At 40.2% G+C, this 13,453-nt stretch overlaps 1 protein-coding gene across 3 annotated transcripts; it reads left to right on the top strand.

Moving 5' to 3' along the window:
* Positions 1-590: 590 nt before the first annotated feature.
* Positions 591-7,373, top strand: LOC110063687 (uncharacterized). 3 transcript variants are annotated; one of them, XM_020770688.2, is made up of 6 exons: positions 609-687; positions 774-833; positions 3,807-3,899; positions 5,149-5,535; positions 5,852-5,935; positions 6,444-7,373. In XM_020770688.2, exons 3-6 carry the CDS (start codon positions 3,839-3,841, stop codon positions 6,614-6,616), a joined length of 705 nt encoding a protein of 234 aa, XP_020626347.2. In that variant the 5' UTR covers positions 609-687; positions 774-833; positions 3,807-3,838; the 3' UTR covers positions 6,617-7,373. The 3 variants fall into 3 exon arrangements, with proteins under 3 accessions (XP_020626346.2, XP_020626347.2, XP_020626348.2); XM_020770687.2 differs by lacking the exon at positions 774-833 and having other exon boundaries at positions 591-687; XM_020770689.2 differs by lacking the exons at positions 609-687; positions 774-833 and adding an exon at positions 1,664-2,521.
* Positions 7,374-13,453: the final 6,080 nt, after the last annotated feature.

Below are 13,453 nucleotides of genomic sequence, written 5' to 3'. Positions count from 1 at the left end.
GACGGATATGTAAAACTAGGGCAGTTTAATACTATTATCCTCGACTTGATACGAAGGGTCTGTTGTTTTTCGCTCTCATTTGAGACAAGGTGTCGAAAAGGTATTTTTAATGAAGGGGCTTGTTTTTGGCTCAGACGGGCACGGTCACGTTTATTTGTGATTTTATTGTTATTCATAAAACACCGTGAAGGATGCCGTTTCATTTACATTTTTAATTGAAGAATTGAGGTGAAGTGGCAAGTTTTAAACCCATTGCAACTTTTTATTTCAGTATTTCGATGTTTTTCATTTATATTTTATATACGTTTGTTTTTGAATTTCAAAGACAAAATTGAACTTTAGTTAAGGTTATCTTGGTCTTTGGTCCAATAGTCCAAATACTGTTTTTTTGAATGGTTAATTTAAGCAAGCGGCAATTTCTGAAAAATTTCCAAAAAGCTATTGTTTGACTTGGATGTCGTTGTCAGGATTGCGTTACCTTGATTTTGCACGCGTTTACGACATGACAAAAGCATGGAGTTTGTCCAGAATTACAACAAGTGGACACTGCTCCACTCTAATGAACCTTTGTACTTTGTACAGATGTGACTCATAAAAATAACGTGACTTCCTTCCAACTGTTTGTATATGTTCTTAGACGTGTTCTCAAATACAGTTGAAAGCTTTTTACTTCAAACACAGTTCAAGGTAAGTATAAATTTACTCTTTATTTAGGGCGTTATTGTACCTCGCCTACATTTCATTTTCGTAATTATTTAACTTTTTTCCCGAAGCTAGGAAAACAGAGAATGTTTTACCACAATCCACGCAACTGATAAACTAAGTTGTGTTCCGTAAGTATTAGCTTATGCTCGTGACCTAATGATGTCTAAAGCTTTCTTATGTACGAAAAAACCTCTTAAACGTGTTTTGAATGTAGCGAGAAAATAATTTTTATAAGTGTGCATCTCATTTGGTGCTGAAACTTGTTGTTTTCTCAGTCCGCATCCATGACTTTTGGCACAAAATTTGACGAGTTCGTATCTCAAGCGCAAATACGCTTCGCAATTGTTCTTTGTCGTTGTAAAAGGCGCACCTAAAGCAAAAATTATTGAAAGCAATCGTTCAACGGTTTTGGGAAGGAAATGTTTTTTCATGTCAAAATTCGTAGCTAAGCGTTGCGTGACAGGAGTTTGCAACTGGGGTGGAAATTGAAACGGGGTGGAAATTGGTTTTCAAGCTAAGAGAACATTTTTTTTTTTTCCATCGATTTCCTTAAGAACAGAATAACAAAGGAAACGAAACGAAGCTGAGAAAAACAGCTGTCCACTATTAAGGCAATCTATCGCACCTTTATGACCCCTGCTGATTGCCTATAGACGAGATTGAAATAGATATTATTGATTCTCCCAATTCAGAGACTAACGAATGGAAAATTTGCAAGTTAGTTTCACAGTCAAAATTGGGACATTGAATTAAACGGACACCATTTATTAAACGTACATTAGCCAAGATCCCAAGAAATATGTGATTCCCTTGTTTACTGTAAATAATATCTTGGACACCTTTTATATTAGTAGACCTGAAAACCTCGAAGGTGGCTGGCTAAAATGGGTCGTCTCTATTATTTAAATTTAGGACGGCTCTCAACACCCAAGCATAAGCCGTGCGCAGACGCAGTAAGAGTTTGTTAAATTGCGGTTTCGTAAGGAAATTCCTCTTGCAAAGGCGCTAATATGTATTCATGTGTTATGTTGCGGCTCGTGCTTATGCACAACGTAGGAGTGAAGACCAACCTTAAAGGACCCTTGTAATTAGATTCTACTATCCAACGTGCCCGATACGGAAAAATCTGACCAAGCTTTAAGACTGGCCGAGATATTGATGAAGTATTCCGGCTCGGTCAAGCTCGTTATCATTGAAAGAAGAACCTCTGTCCGTTGTCACTGTAAGAGTTAACCACCTGGCACAGATGATCAATCTCCACAATGAAGAACCCGGGACAAACTAGCGTTTTTGTCCTAAAATTTCGATTGCGAAATTTGTAGTTACTTTTCGTCTAACGTTCTGTTTTCAATTTTCAGCTTTATGTGGTCGTCTGTAAGTGAGATATCTCACCTCCGTCACATTCTTACATATCTATCACATCTCGTGCATTTCCGTAGTTTGGTCACGAGAACTTTGTGGTCTAACCTAAGTAACTGTATCTTATACGTACTTTGATAAATTTTCCTCTTAGTAAAACAAAACAAATGAGCGCAAACACATCAGTATAGTTTAGGAGAGTAATTTCAGAAGTATCCAACATCAAAATCAGTGGTATCTGACAAATCAGCCCTATGTTAAAAACAGACAATAGCTAAATATAGAGAATTGCCCCGAGGGTGTCCCTTCATACAGGTTTGACAGTGTTTACACTTGAGTCTCGTGAACGAATTTGAATACATCACTTTGGAATTTGGAATTTGGACCCTGTTGAACTAATTCTTTTTTGCCACCTCAAACGGACCACGGAAGACGTGCGCAAAATCTCGAGACGAAAGTAAGACGTATTTCACTCTTAATTGTAATTTTTTTTTTTCGTTTAATGTCCTTTCCCCATTCGCATACAGTAGGCCTAATGTCTAATTATCAAAACTATTCATAAAACATTGGTGCAAATTGTGGGCCTGTGGGTTAATGGGACAACTCACGTATCGACATCAAAAAAATTGGCAACCTTTCATCATAGCTGTTTGATAGAAACACCAAACTCTACTGAATTAATGAAGTCTGGAGTAAAACCGACCTAGCTAGACTTCCTGCACGGCCAAAAAGAAAGAGTGTTTCTTGCCGAAAATGCAGATAAACAAAAGTGAAGAAAGTACAGTTATTCTAAATTGTTTATTTCAGGAGCCTAAGGCGCCAGTGAAAGAACATTGTAACTCGTGAATTTATACCCGAGTGAGCTTGAGGAACTGATCTTGCATGTTGTCAAATGTACGCGTGGCAGAATTTACCCGGTGTTATCTAATTGGAGGGAGGAGAATTCATGTTGAGACGGAAGACAATTAAATAGAGCAGTTAACCTCGGGTTTACCTGTTAACTGCTCCACGGTTGCAATCAGTAAGACAGCAACATTTTGGTGTGCCGAACGAAAAGGAGCCATTAGAATCGATCAAAACGACTTTGCTGAAGTTGTAACAAACGTGATTTGCGAAGTTTGATTTTATGGCTTAAATCTGTCCTCACTTTCTGAACGAAGTTGTGTTGGCCAGTTTTCATAATGCGATTTTCTAACTGGCCTTCAGTCTGTCCGTCTCTTGACTGAGGTACATGAGTTACAAGCTTTTTCAATGAAATGTTTCGAATCAAACAGTGTACTTACGTTACGCAGTCGAGTTAATTGTGGCAATTGATGACAAATGTTATGCTCCTTTTTTATATAGATATTCATATTTTCTAGTCTTCAACCTTTTGAGGAAACGTTTAACCGGTGATATACGTAATGACGACAAAATTGTACCTCGTTCACAAAGGCAATATATTTTTGATTCTGTTAAAAGGTTTAAATTCTTGATCGGTAAAATGTCAAGAGAATTAATGTTAACTGCAATATTAAATCAAAGCGTAGCTTCGTTTATGGTAATCTGTATTTGCTGTATTATGAAAAAGAAATAGCTCTGTTTGACAAACAATTACATTCGACTTTGCCATATTTCCACTAGTGGCCGCCAGTCATAAAAATTACTAAAAACTTCCATCTTATGCCCAAGTGACAAATTCATTACTGTAAATGCTTAAAATTGATATGATCTCACCTGTTTTTGCTTCTTTTTGTTTTCAGAGAATAACTTCCGCACACAAGCCCGGACAAGAATGGAAAAGCAGATCTTTCTGCGAATTGTCTTCGGCATTGTCTTGAAAGACGTATTCACAAGTGAGTGTAATTACACGTGCAATCTCGAACTGGAAGTTCCCACTCTCGTCCGCTATGCGAGCTGTAGAAAAACAAAGCGTAGCGCGCGAGTTTTTGCGTCGCGCGAACAAGGAGGATTCAAGAAAAGTCAACAGTAGTTTTTTCCCAGTGATGAAGTGGGAATTTCATTTTATTGTGTTGGAAAATAGTTCTGTTAAAATATCGCCGTCTCTTTGTACACCGGTACTTCTGTGCTTGATCATAGCTGTGGTTTCATTTGGTAGTCAAATATCCTAGGTCTTCAGTTTCCATGAGTTTTCACCCGCGTAATTGGAAAACAATGCAAGGCAACCAGCTGAATATAGACAATATACGCTCTTACGCGGTTTTATTAGTATTATCATGAGACTATGAAAGTCTGATTTCCTGGTTTTATTCAAGAGTTCATTTTCCCTACTGGCACTACTCAAACATTGCCACTACAATTTGCCAACTAAATAGAAATTTAAATTACGTTCACTCACTTTCAATTTCCTAAGTTTGCTTTATCTTAGTTAAAGTTACAGAAAAAGAGAAAGAGCAAAGTGCAAGATAACGGAAGTAGAAAGTTTTAAAAGATATCCCTTTCCACATATAAAGGTATTCAGTTCGGCCCGGGGACGGGGGCGAGGGGGGCAGGGTATCTCCAGGAAAATTGGATGGGGGTGTGCAGCCCACTTCCCAAAATCCTTACCCTATTTATGACCAAAATCTGCGATTTTGCCTACCTTACTTATGACCTGACCAAAATTGCGATTACCTCGAGGTCAGATTCCGGGGGAAGGGTTACTCCCAGAAAAACTTGGTGGGGGTGTGCGGCCCGCTTCCCGATATCCTACCCTATTTGTGACCAAAATCTGCGATTTTCCTTACCCTATTTATGACCAGACCAAAAATTCGATACCCTATTCATGACCGTTGCGGCTGACACAGTAGCCCCAAACATAATTTTTGTTGGGCTTTTGTTCATGGTCTTATCGATAATGATGAAAAAGTAGCTTCTTCTAAAAAAAATACCCAATTCAAGACTAGAGTTCAAAAACCATACCCTATTTAAGACCAAAATGGCTAAATCGATACCCTATTTATGACCAAAACGGTTAAAAAACCATACCCTTTGGGGCCGCTCATACCTATATAGCCTGTATAAGGGAATACTCTTTCCCAGGGGGGGTGGGGAGTTTGACGGTGAGGAGCCCATCAACTTAACCTTTCTTCCTTGTGTCTTCAGCTGGAGTTAATGCCTACTCATGCCCTAGTTCCCCCGTCACGTATGCCTCAGAAGGTGATAACGTAACGATGTGCTGGAAACTCTTGCCGGAGAACGAAATATTGCGCTTCTCAGTGATGGCTTTGAAAAGACCAGTGGAAGCGGTCATGGAGAAAGTGGCGACAGTAAACAGAGATGGAACATTCTTCAAGTTCTACGAAGTGTTCCATGACGGCTTGTACGTGAACCGAGTAACTGCGGACGCTGATTTGCAGACTTCGGAGTTGTTTCTAAGATTGACAAATTTTACCAGCAAAATGCAGAATATCTACTGTATAAAGTACGAGATACTAGGCAAAGATGACGTCAGCACTTGTCATTCTGAAGCCCTGATTTTGCGAGATATAGGTGAGTATGTGTTGTATGGCACTGCGCGCGACGTTGCGGTGCAACTTCGTTTCCAGGGCTCCTCTCTTGAAGTTTGTTCGAGAAAGCACTGGGAACGACGTTGAGTGCGTTGGATTGACGAGTGCTAGGCCCTATTCTTCGCTCAACACACAGGCCTCATAGTCGGCCGGGTTCATCGGCTGGTGTGGGTCAAGCTAGCATAAGTAGAAAATATCGACCAATTGTTTCTCGAGATGACTTCACTTTTTCATACTAAATAATTATTCATCATAATTTTTTAAAATTTATCCTCTTGTTGGGCATCGATCGTTTGTAGGTTTGCAACCCCCCAAGACCACAGTGGAAACTACCACAGTGGCAATAACAAACAGAACAGAAGCAAAAGCACCTCCAACTAAAGGTGAGATTTCTTACACAATCTTTTTCATCGATCAGTTGCATAAGGCCAGGTACTCGGCCAAAGCATTTGAACTGGAAGTGACTACAGTACACTCTTTTTTTTTATAAGAATATATTCTTGTGAATATTCTTATTTAGAAAAAAAAAGCGTATCTCATTTCTGTTTAAGACTGTGTTGATGACGTTCAGCTAATTTTTGGAGCCAGACTGCTGGCAATATAGCCTGACATAGTATAGTCTTACATAAACATCGAACATATGGCTAATGCTGTTTTTGGTTGGCTAGTTTCGCCGCTTAAAGAAAGGAAGAGTTTTATACGTACTTACAAATTTTCAGCACACAAAGTTATTCTTTTCAAAATCTCAGCCTTGGGTTTATTCTTGAAATATTTCTTAAGATTTTACAAATTTCAACCTGGATATTATAAAAGAAAAATGGTGTAATGGAAAAAATACCTAAAATGTTTCCTTCTAGTAAAGTTAATGTGAATTCTTTTAATTTCTTTCAGGACGACGCGTTGCCTCTTCTAATCAAAACACAATAATAATAATAATTATCCTCGGCTGTTTGCTTGGAGTGGTATCTGTCCTCGCTATAATAGGCTTCATGCTTTTTTGCCACGCAAGAAAGAGAGAGCCATTACCAGCTAAGCCAAAAGAACCTCTAGTGAAAAAAGTGTAAAGATATTGCTACCTGGTAGAGTGTTTGGACATTTCTCATGTTTGAAGCTTTGTAAGATTGGCCTGGCACAGAGATACAATCCGCTGATCGCTTTTCGCCATGTGCACAAGTTATAGTCACATTAGGCTCTTTCGAATGTTATACATTCTTCTATTTATTATATTTGCTACGCATGTAAAGTAAAAAAAAAGACTTACCGGTATAGTGGAACCCCGTTCCCAGAGGAAACCCCACCTTACGGCCACCCCGAACCCCCCCCCCCCCCACCCCCCGTTACGGCCACCCCATTAAAAGTTATGGCCATTTTATTCTGGCTCAAACAAAAGCTCAATCAATCATTTCCTTATTTAAAGAACCCCTTAATTATACAGCCAGATTTTTGTAGCCCACTATTGACCGGTTAATGGGTTTCCGCTGTCAATAAATTAATGAAGAAAAGTTGAGAAGAGACACAGAGGAGGCGAAGAAACCGCAAGGCTTATAATTCAGACCATCTTTTTACGGCACTTTTAATTAAAGGCATTATAAGTTAGTTAAAGCTATGTGAAAGTTATCATGTTGGTGTAATGGCTTTTTAAGAACAGTAACAGAACAGTAAGTCCAAAGTAAATATTCTGTAAGGAGTTTGAAGCATTTTTCGAAAAAAAAAAAAAAAAGCATACTGCGACCCTGTAAATTACAAAATATTGTTTTGCATGTGTCCTACAGAGGAGTGAATTTTGAAGTCATTTGCATGGAATTAAATCTTGAACCTAAATGAATCTTTCTCTTGGATGCGTAAACAAATCTGTTCAAAAGTGCTCCAAAATATATTCTGAGCTGGGTCTGTAAGGCCCGTTCCACACTACACCGGAGGAATTTGAAAACGATGGTTTCACTCCGATCTGAAAACGCATCAAACATTTTCCGTCCACACTACGCCGGAGGAATTTAAATACACAACAATCAACGGCACATGAGTATCGTAACGTCATCGTTCGAAACGTTCCACTTTCAAAATGTTTTTCTCCCATGGGATACTCCCTTCTATCAGCTACATATATATGTGCAGCCCCCAAGAGTATGGGTTTTCAGCCGTTTTGGTCTTAAATAGGGTATCGATTTTGGACATTTTGAGCATATTTCCACTCCAGTCTTGAATTGTGTATGTTTTTTAGAAGCTACCTTTTCATTATTATCGATAAGACCATCAGTAAAAGCCCTTCATAAATCATGTTTAGCGCAACTCTGTACATCCCGCAACGGTCATTAATGGGGTATCGAATTTTTGTCAGCTCATAAATAGGGTAGGGGAATCGCAGATTTTGGTCATAGCTAGGGTAGGGGTTATGAGAAGCTACCCAATTTTTCTAGGAGTGTCCCCAGGTGTTTCCGTCCACACGAAAACGAAAAGCCAGCGTTTTCAAATTCGTTCAGTCTCGAAAAGTTCCGTTTTCGTGACGGATTAGTGTGGACGGAAGGCTCAATCTCCGGCGTAGTGTGGACGCTGTCTTGGATTTCGCTTTTTATTGCCAAATTCCCCCATATAGCATGTATGAATTAACGAAAAATAAGAAATGGTAGAGCAATGCCCGAGTGTGTTGGCTATACAGGTTTGACAGTATTTACATTCAAGTCTCGTGAATGATTTTGGAATATATACACGTCGATGTCAAAATTAAATTTGGGCCTTGTCGATCTAAGTTTCTTTCCCGCCTAAAAGACTAAGAAAAACGTCCATAAACTGAATCGAGTCAAAATTAAAACTTACTTAATTCACCCGTCATGCATAGGTGACGTACATGTTGCAAAGGAGACTCTCAAAAGGTCAATTCAAGTCACGGGAAGATTTTAAAATTGGCTTATATCTGCCAACATTGTCTTACAGGGTTAGTAAGCAGTTTTTAAATAACTATTCTGCTGGGGGCATCAGTGAAGTCCGGAGAATGGACTTTTTTTGAAAGTTTAACTGCCCGGGTTAACTTTCAGAATCATTATTTTAAGTTAAAGAAGCTTTGGCTATTATTGCTTATTGTTTTTAATGAAAAGAGCTACTCCATATTAGACAAAGGTGACCTCATTTCGATCATCATTTATTGCGGAGCTGTATAATACCGGATGAGCTATATATTTTCCTTTCTTTGCGCAATTTGCTGGCATTTTACGCCAAGGTTAGGTCATATCAATCGACATTCGCAGTTCCCTCACAGTGCTTGATCGGCATCAATGCAACACTAGCTGTTTTTTTTGCCACAACAATGGGATCTGTCATTTTTACCAATCACAATACTCCGTTCCTACGGAAACAGGCTTTTTTCAGAAACCAATGGAATCCGCAGGCTCTCATTTCTTGAACCAGGACCGACTTCAGAACTAGTATTTCATGTTTGGAGTCCATGTTGCCTTAAAATTAAACATGTGATATTTGAATAAATTGACATTTTCACTCAGCCTGATGCCGCAGCATATCACTATATGTTAAACAGGGAGCTTAAGCAAACCACGACGACGACGGCAACGAGAACGTCACCGATCAAAAGGTTCAATGAGAAAAACAATAGCTGTGCACGTGCGTTGTAAATCTTTGTACATTTCTTTGCTGTCCTCTGCAAAACAACAACATGAAATGACCGAGTTCTTCGTCGTCTACGAAACGTGGACGACGACGGCTAATTTTTCGTATATCCATTTGGAACTGAACGCCGTCGTTGCATATTTAGCTTAAGCACGTTTTTAGAGCCACTGGCGTACTGAACAGATCTAGACAATCGCGAATTTCTCTTGTTAAATATAAGTTAATTTTTTACTAAGCGTCGTCCTCGGGGTCGTCGTGGTCGTTGCTTAAGCTCCCTATTGAATATCCTAGTCTGGATGTGTCAGAGAGCTACGGGAGAAACCTAATGAAAACTCTTGATTTGTGGCACATTTCGGATTTTTTACCAGAATAAACTCCGCGAGTGACCAGAACGCTTTGCGGAACGAACAAAAGGAAAAAAAGCTTGACAGGGCTAGAAGAGGACATTAACGTCTTTACTCTCGCTGGTGTAGGTGAATTTGTTGTTGTTGTTGTTATCGTAATGCGTTTTTCATTTAAAATGCCTTACGCGCCGTATCTCAACTCTAGGAAATTCAGGTCTTTACTAGAAGGATTTTGGGAGACTGAAAACTTTCGTTCCGCGAATTTTTATATCCGTAGTAACATGTAAAGAGATGTACACTTAGTGTAGAAATATTTAGTTATAAATGTAAATGACACGACAAAATACATCTCTGGAACTTAAAAAAGGGCTAATGCATTTAGACAGAAAAACGAAAAAAGGAAAACCTGCATTTGATTATTTACCTCTGAGTTTTACAGAACAGATCGTCTGAACAATAGAAATTTATTACGCTCGTTTGTACTAGACCTTTTTCTGCCTCGCAGGACGAGACGTGACAGTTTTTGCTCTCGCTGGTGTTAGCTGAGTTTGTTGATTTTTGCGTTTTCCGACGATGACGTAAGTCGATCCCTTGAATCGAGCCGAGGAGCACTGAGCTTTATACATTTTTTCAGCGATCCGCCATCTTGCTGAAGCATGCAAGAATACCCTTCTGCGAAGTTAACATTCTCGAGCCGCCGTGTATCATCCTCAGACTAAAACTACATATTACTTGACTGAAAGACTTTCAACGTCTTACTCAGCTCCCATCAAGTTGTGTGTACAACCATTTTTACATAATTTTTGACAGTTGATTCAAATACAGCTTGCAAATATAAGCTTTGATTTGTTAAGTAAAATAACACTATTAACAAGATGCAAAATACTATAGATTAGTTTGGAATAAATCTCCAATAAAATACCGGGTTCTTTGAAAAACAATTCACTAACAGTTCACCTTTGTTGACCCTGTGTTGCAACAACATGATACAATTTTGACTCCCCTAAAATAAACTGAATTTCTCTATTTGGTTAGTTGTATGAGTTTTTTTTTCTAGCCCCATTTCGAGAGAAAGTTTTGCCTGCGAGGTCACAATTGTAAAGAGTCTGAAGAGATTAAAAAGCCCGGACAATAATGGAAAAGCAGATTTTTCTTGGAATTGCCTTCGGCATTGTCTTGAACGACGTATTCACAAGCAAGTGTAATTAAACTGACAATCTCAAACTAAGCTGATTTTCCAATCTCGTCGGCTATAATAGGGGCTAGAGAAACAAGGCATAGCGCGCCAACCTCGATCTCAGGCTCTCTCTCTCCAAACAAGGGAGGCAAAGGAGAGAGAGGACGGGTTCACAAGACGGGTTGCTCGTCGGAAATGTTCCAATGAACCCCTAAGAGGTACCAAGGTCCTGTTTGTGGGCGTGGCTTGAAAGTTTTTTCACTGCCAAATTTTTTTCGGCTCAATAACCTCAAAGGTATCGCAAAAGCTCCCGCTGTGGACCTTTAGAACCGTTTTTTAACCCCTTAAAGATGCGATGACCACCCCCGTCCTTTAATTATGAGACTCCTCCCCCGGTGAGCTTTTGCGCGCGCATGGGGAGATTTCAGTCGCAAGTGAGGTGCCCTTCGATTTCGCCAGCTTAGTCAAGAGCGGAGTCGCATACGTTACGACGACTGCATGGGAACTTTGCTTCAGCTATCAAGTTACAGGCTTCGCCTCTAAAACATGCACGGCATTCGCGATCGCTTAATTGTGAAATGCCGTCAGCTACACAGGCTGGAGAAGGAATGTCTAAGCCGATGATGTGTACATCCTTTCTTTGCGAGAAATGTTTTATAGGAATGTTCAAAAGAATATTCAGTCTGGGCGGGAAAAGCCTAAATATTCTTATTGCAATGTTTTTACAGCGTGTAGGGTTATCCGGGAAAAACCGTTAAGCAATTTAGCAGTACTGTGTAAAATTTTGCGATAGAAATAGCAAATTGGAAGGGGTACTTGGAGAAACGAAAGTGGAAAGATTAGCCTTTCCTTCTACATTTAAAGTCTATTCTGTTCAAACGCTTGACAGTTCAAGAAGCGTGCATCAGCGAAACCATTTTTATCACTTTGTTTCCTGTGTCTTCAGCTGGATTTTATGCTTATTCGTGCCCCCCGTGACATACGCCTCAGAAGGTGACAACGTAACCATCTGTTGGAGACTTTTACCGGAGGCCAACGCAATGTCGTCCTTGACACGCTTCTCATAGATCACCTTCAAAATACCATTCGAGGCAGTCATGGAGAAAGTCGCGTCAGGACATACGGATAGAACACTCTTCAGGACTTACGAGAATTACCATGACGGCTTATACGCGAGCCGAGTAACTGCGGACGCTGATTTGCAGGCTATGGCTTTGTTTCTAAGATTGACAAATTTCACCAGCAGGATGGAGAACGTCTGTTGTGTATTGTACGAGATGTCAGGCCCTAATGACCTATAGACTTGTCATTCTCAAGCTCTGATTTTGCGAGATATCGGTTAGTATGTGTGGGTACTGTATGTGTGCTGTATGCGCACTGCGCGAAGTTCCTGAAGCAGTGTAGTACAACATCGTTTGTTTGAGAAAGCCTTAGAAGAGCTAACTTCAGAGTGGAGAAACGTACTGCGCAGCTTTCTGCCCATCTTTAGCCCTACTTGCGGGCTCAGGTAATAATGCAAGCTGCAATGGTTGGAAAGAGCGGCGACCTGTAATAAGGCACACGAGGATGACGCTCGGTTGATTTTTTTTATACTTGGGGAGGCACATCCTCGGAGACCCAGGGGCAGTCAGTTGAGGTGGGAGTAATTATATCCGCCAAAAATTGAGGCGTCGAAAGTTACAAGCAAGGCACTTTTTCCGCCTTACTTGTAACTTTCTGCGCTTCAAATTTGCAGAATTTATTTACTCCACCACAACTAACTGCCTCTGTGTCTCCGAGGATGAGAAATCATGATTGTTTTTTTCTGCATTTCACTGTTTAAAAAACTATGCTTCCCCTGCCTGCTGTGGGGCTGTCTTGTTTAAATATTCAGTGGTGTGCTCGTTATGTCGATGCAGTATGTACGTAAAGAGTATTTGTGGAAAAGAAATGTGTCTTCGTCCAGAAATGTCTTGTATACCGCGCGGAAATAAAGGTTAGGCTAATTTTGTCCCAAAAAATTGACTTCCCACGAAAACAATACACCAGCCTACCATTAGTGACGATAAAATGTTGCTGCTTGCCGAGAAGATTGGGAAAGCGTGTAAAGTTCGTAACATGTTTCGTTTACACGACCGACGAAATTCCCGCCATATTTTCAAACTTGGAGCTTGTTGCGGATCGCGCATCTAAACTCGGGCATGCTTATTACGTCTTACCGTTCTGAAAGCGCTAGCGAGGTTGAGTGCGCCGGACTGACCGAGTCCTGGGCTCCATTCTCGTCCCCATACTACTCCCGTTTCTTGTGCCAAGGCACTGCCTGCTAAAAGATGCGAAATGGAATATGGGTACAAGAATGGCTGGGCCCGAGTTAATCGGCTTTTGTTGGACTAGCATGAGGAGTAATGAGGAGCGAGATGGGTTCATATCTTTATTTGTCTCCTTGCTGGATATTGTTTATAGGTTCTCAAGTTCTCAAGCTTAAGAGCACTGTGAAAACTATCATGGTAACAGCAAGAGACAAAACAGAAAACACAAAAGCACCAACAACTGAAGGTGGACTCTTACGTAATCTTTTTCATCAGTTGCAACAAGGCCTAACCTGCGAGATAGTTTCCCTTCTCTTTCTGCTCGGTGAGAGACGAGAGGGATCCAGTTTGTTCCTTTTGTCTCTCACCGAGCAGAAAGGGAAGAGAGTCATGGTCTCTCAGGGTTAACAATGCCAGGTACTGGCTAAAACGTAATAAAAGTTTATAGTGATTAAAAAGAAAATACATACGCAC

This window comes from Orbicella faveolata, unplaced genomic scaffold (assembly GCF_042242905.1).
Source record: "Orbicella faveolata isolate gen_17 unplaced genomic scaffold, um_ofav_v1 contig_12, whole genome shotgun sequence".
NCBI lineage: Eukaryota > Metazoa > Cnidaria > Anthozoa > Scleractinia > Merulinidae > Orbicella > Orbicella faveolata.
This window is presented reverse-complemented; position numbering and strand designations above follow the sequence as displayed.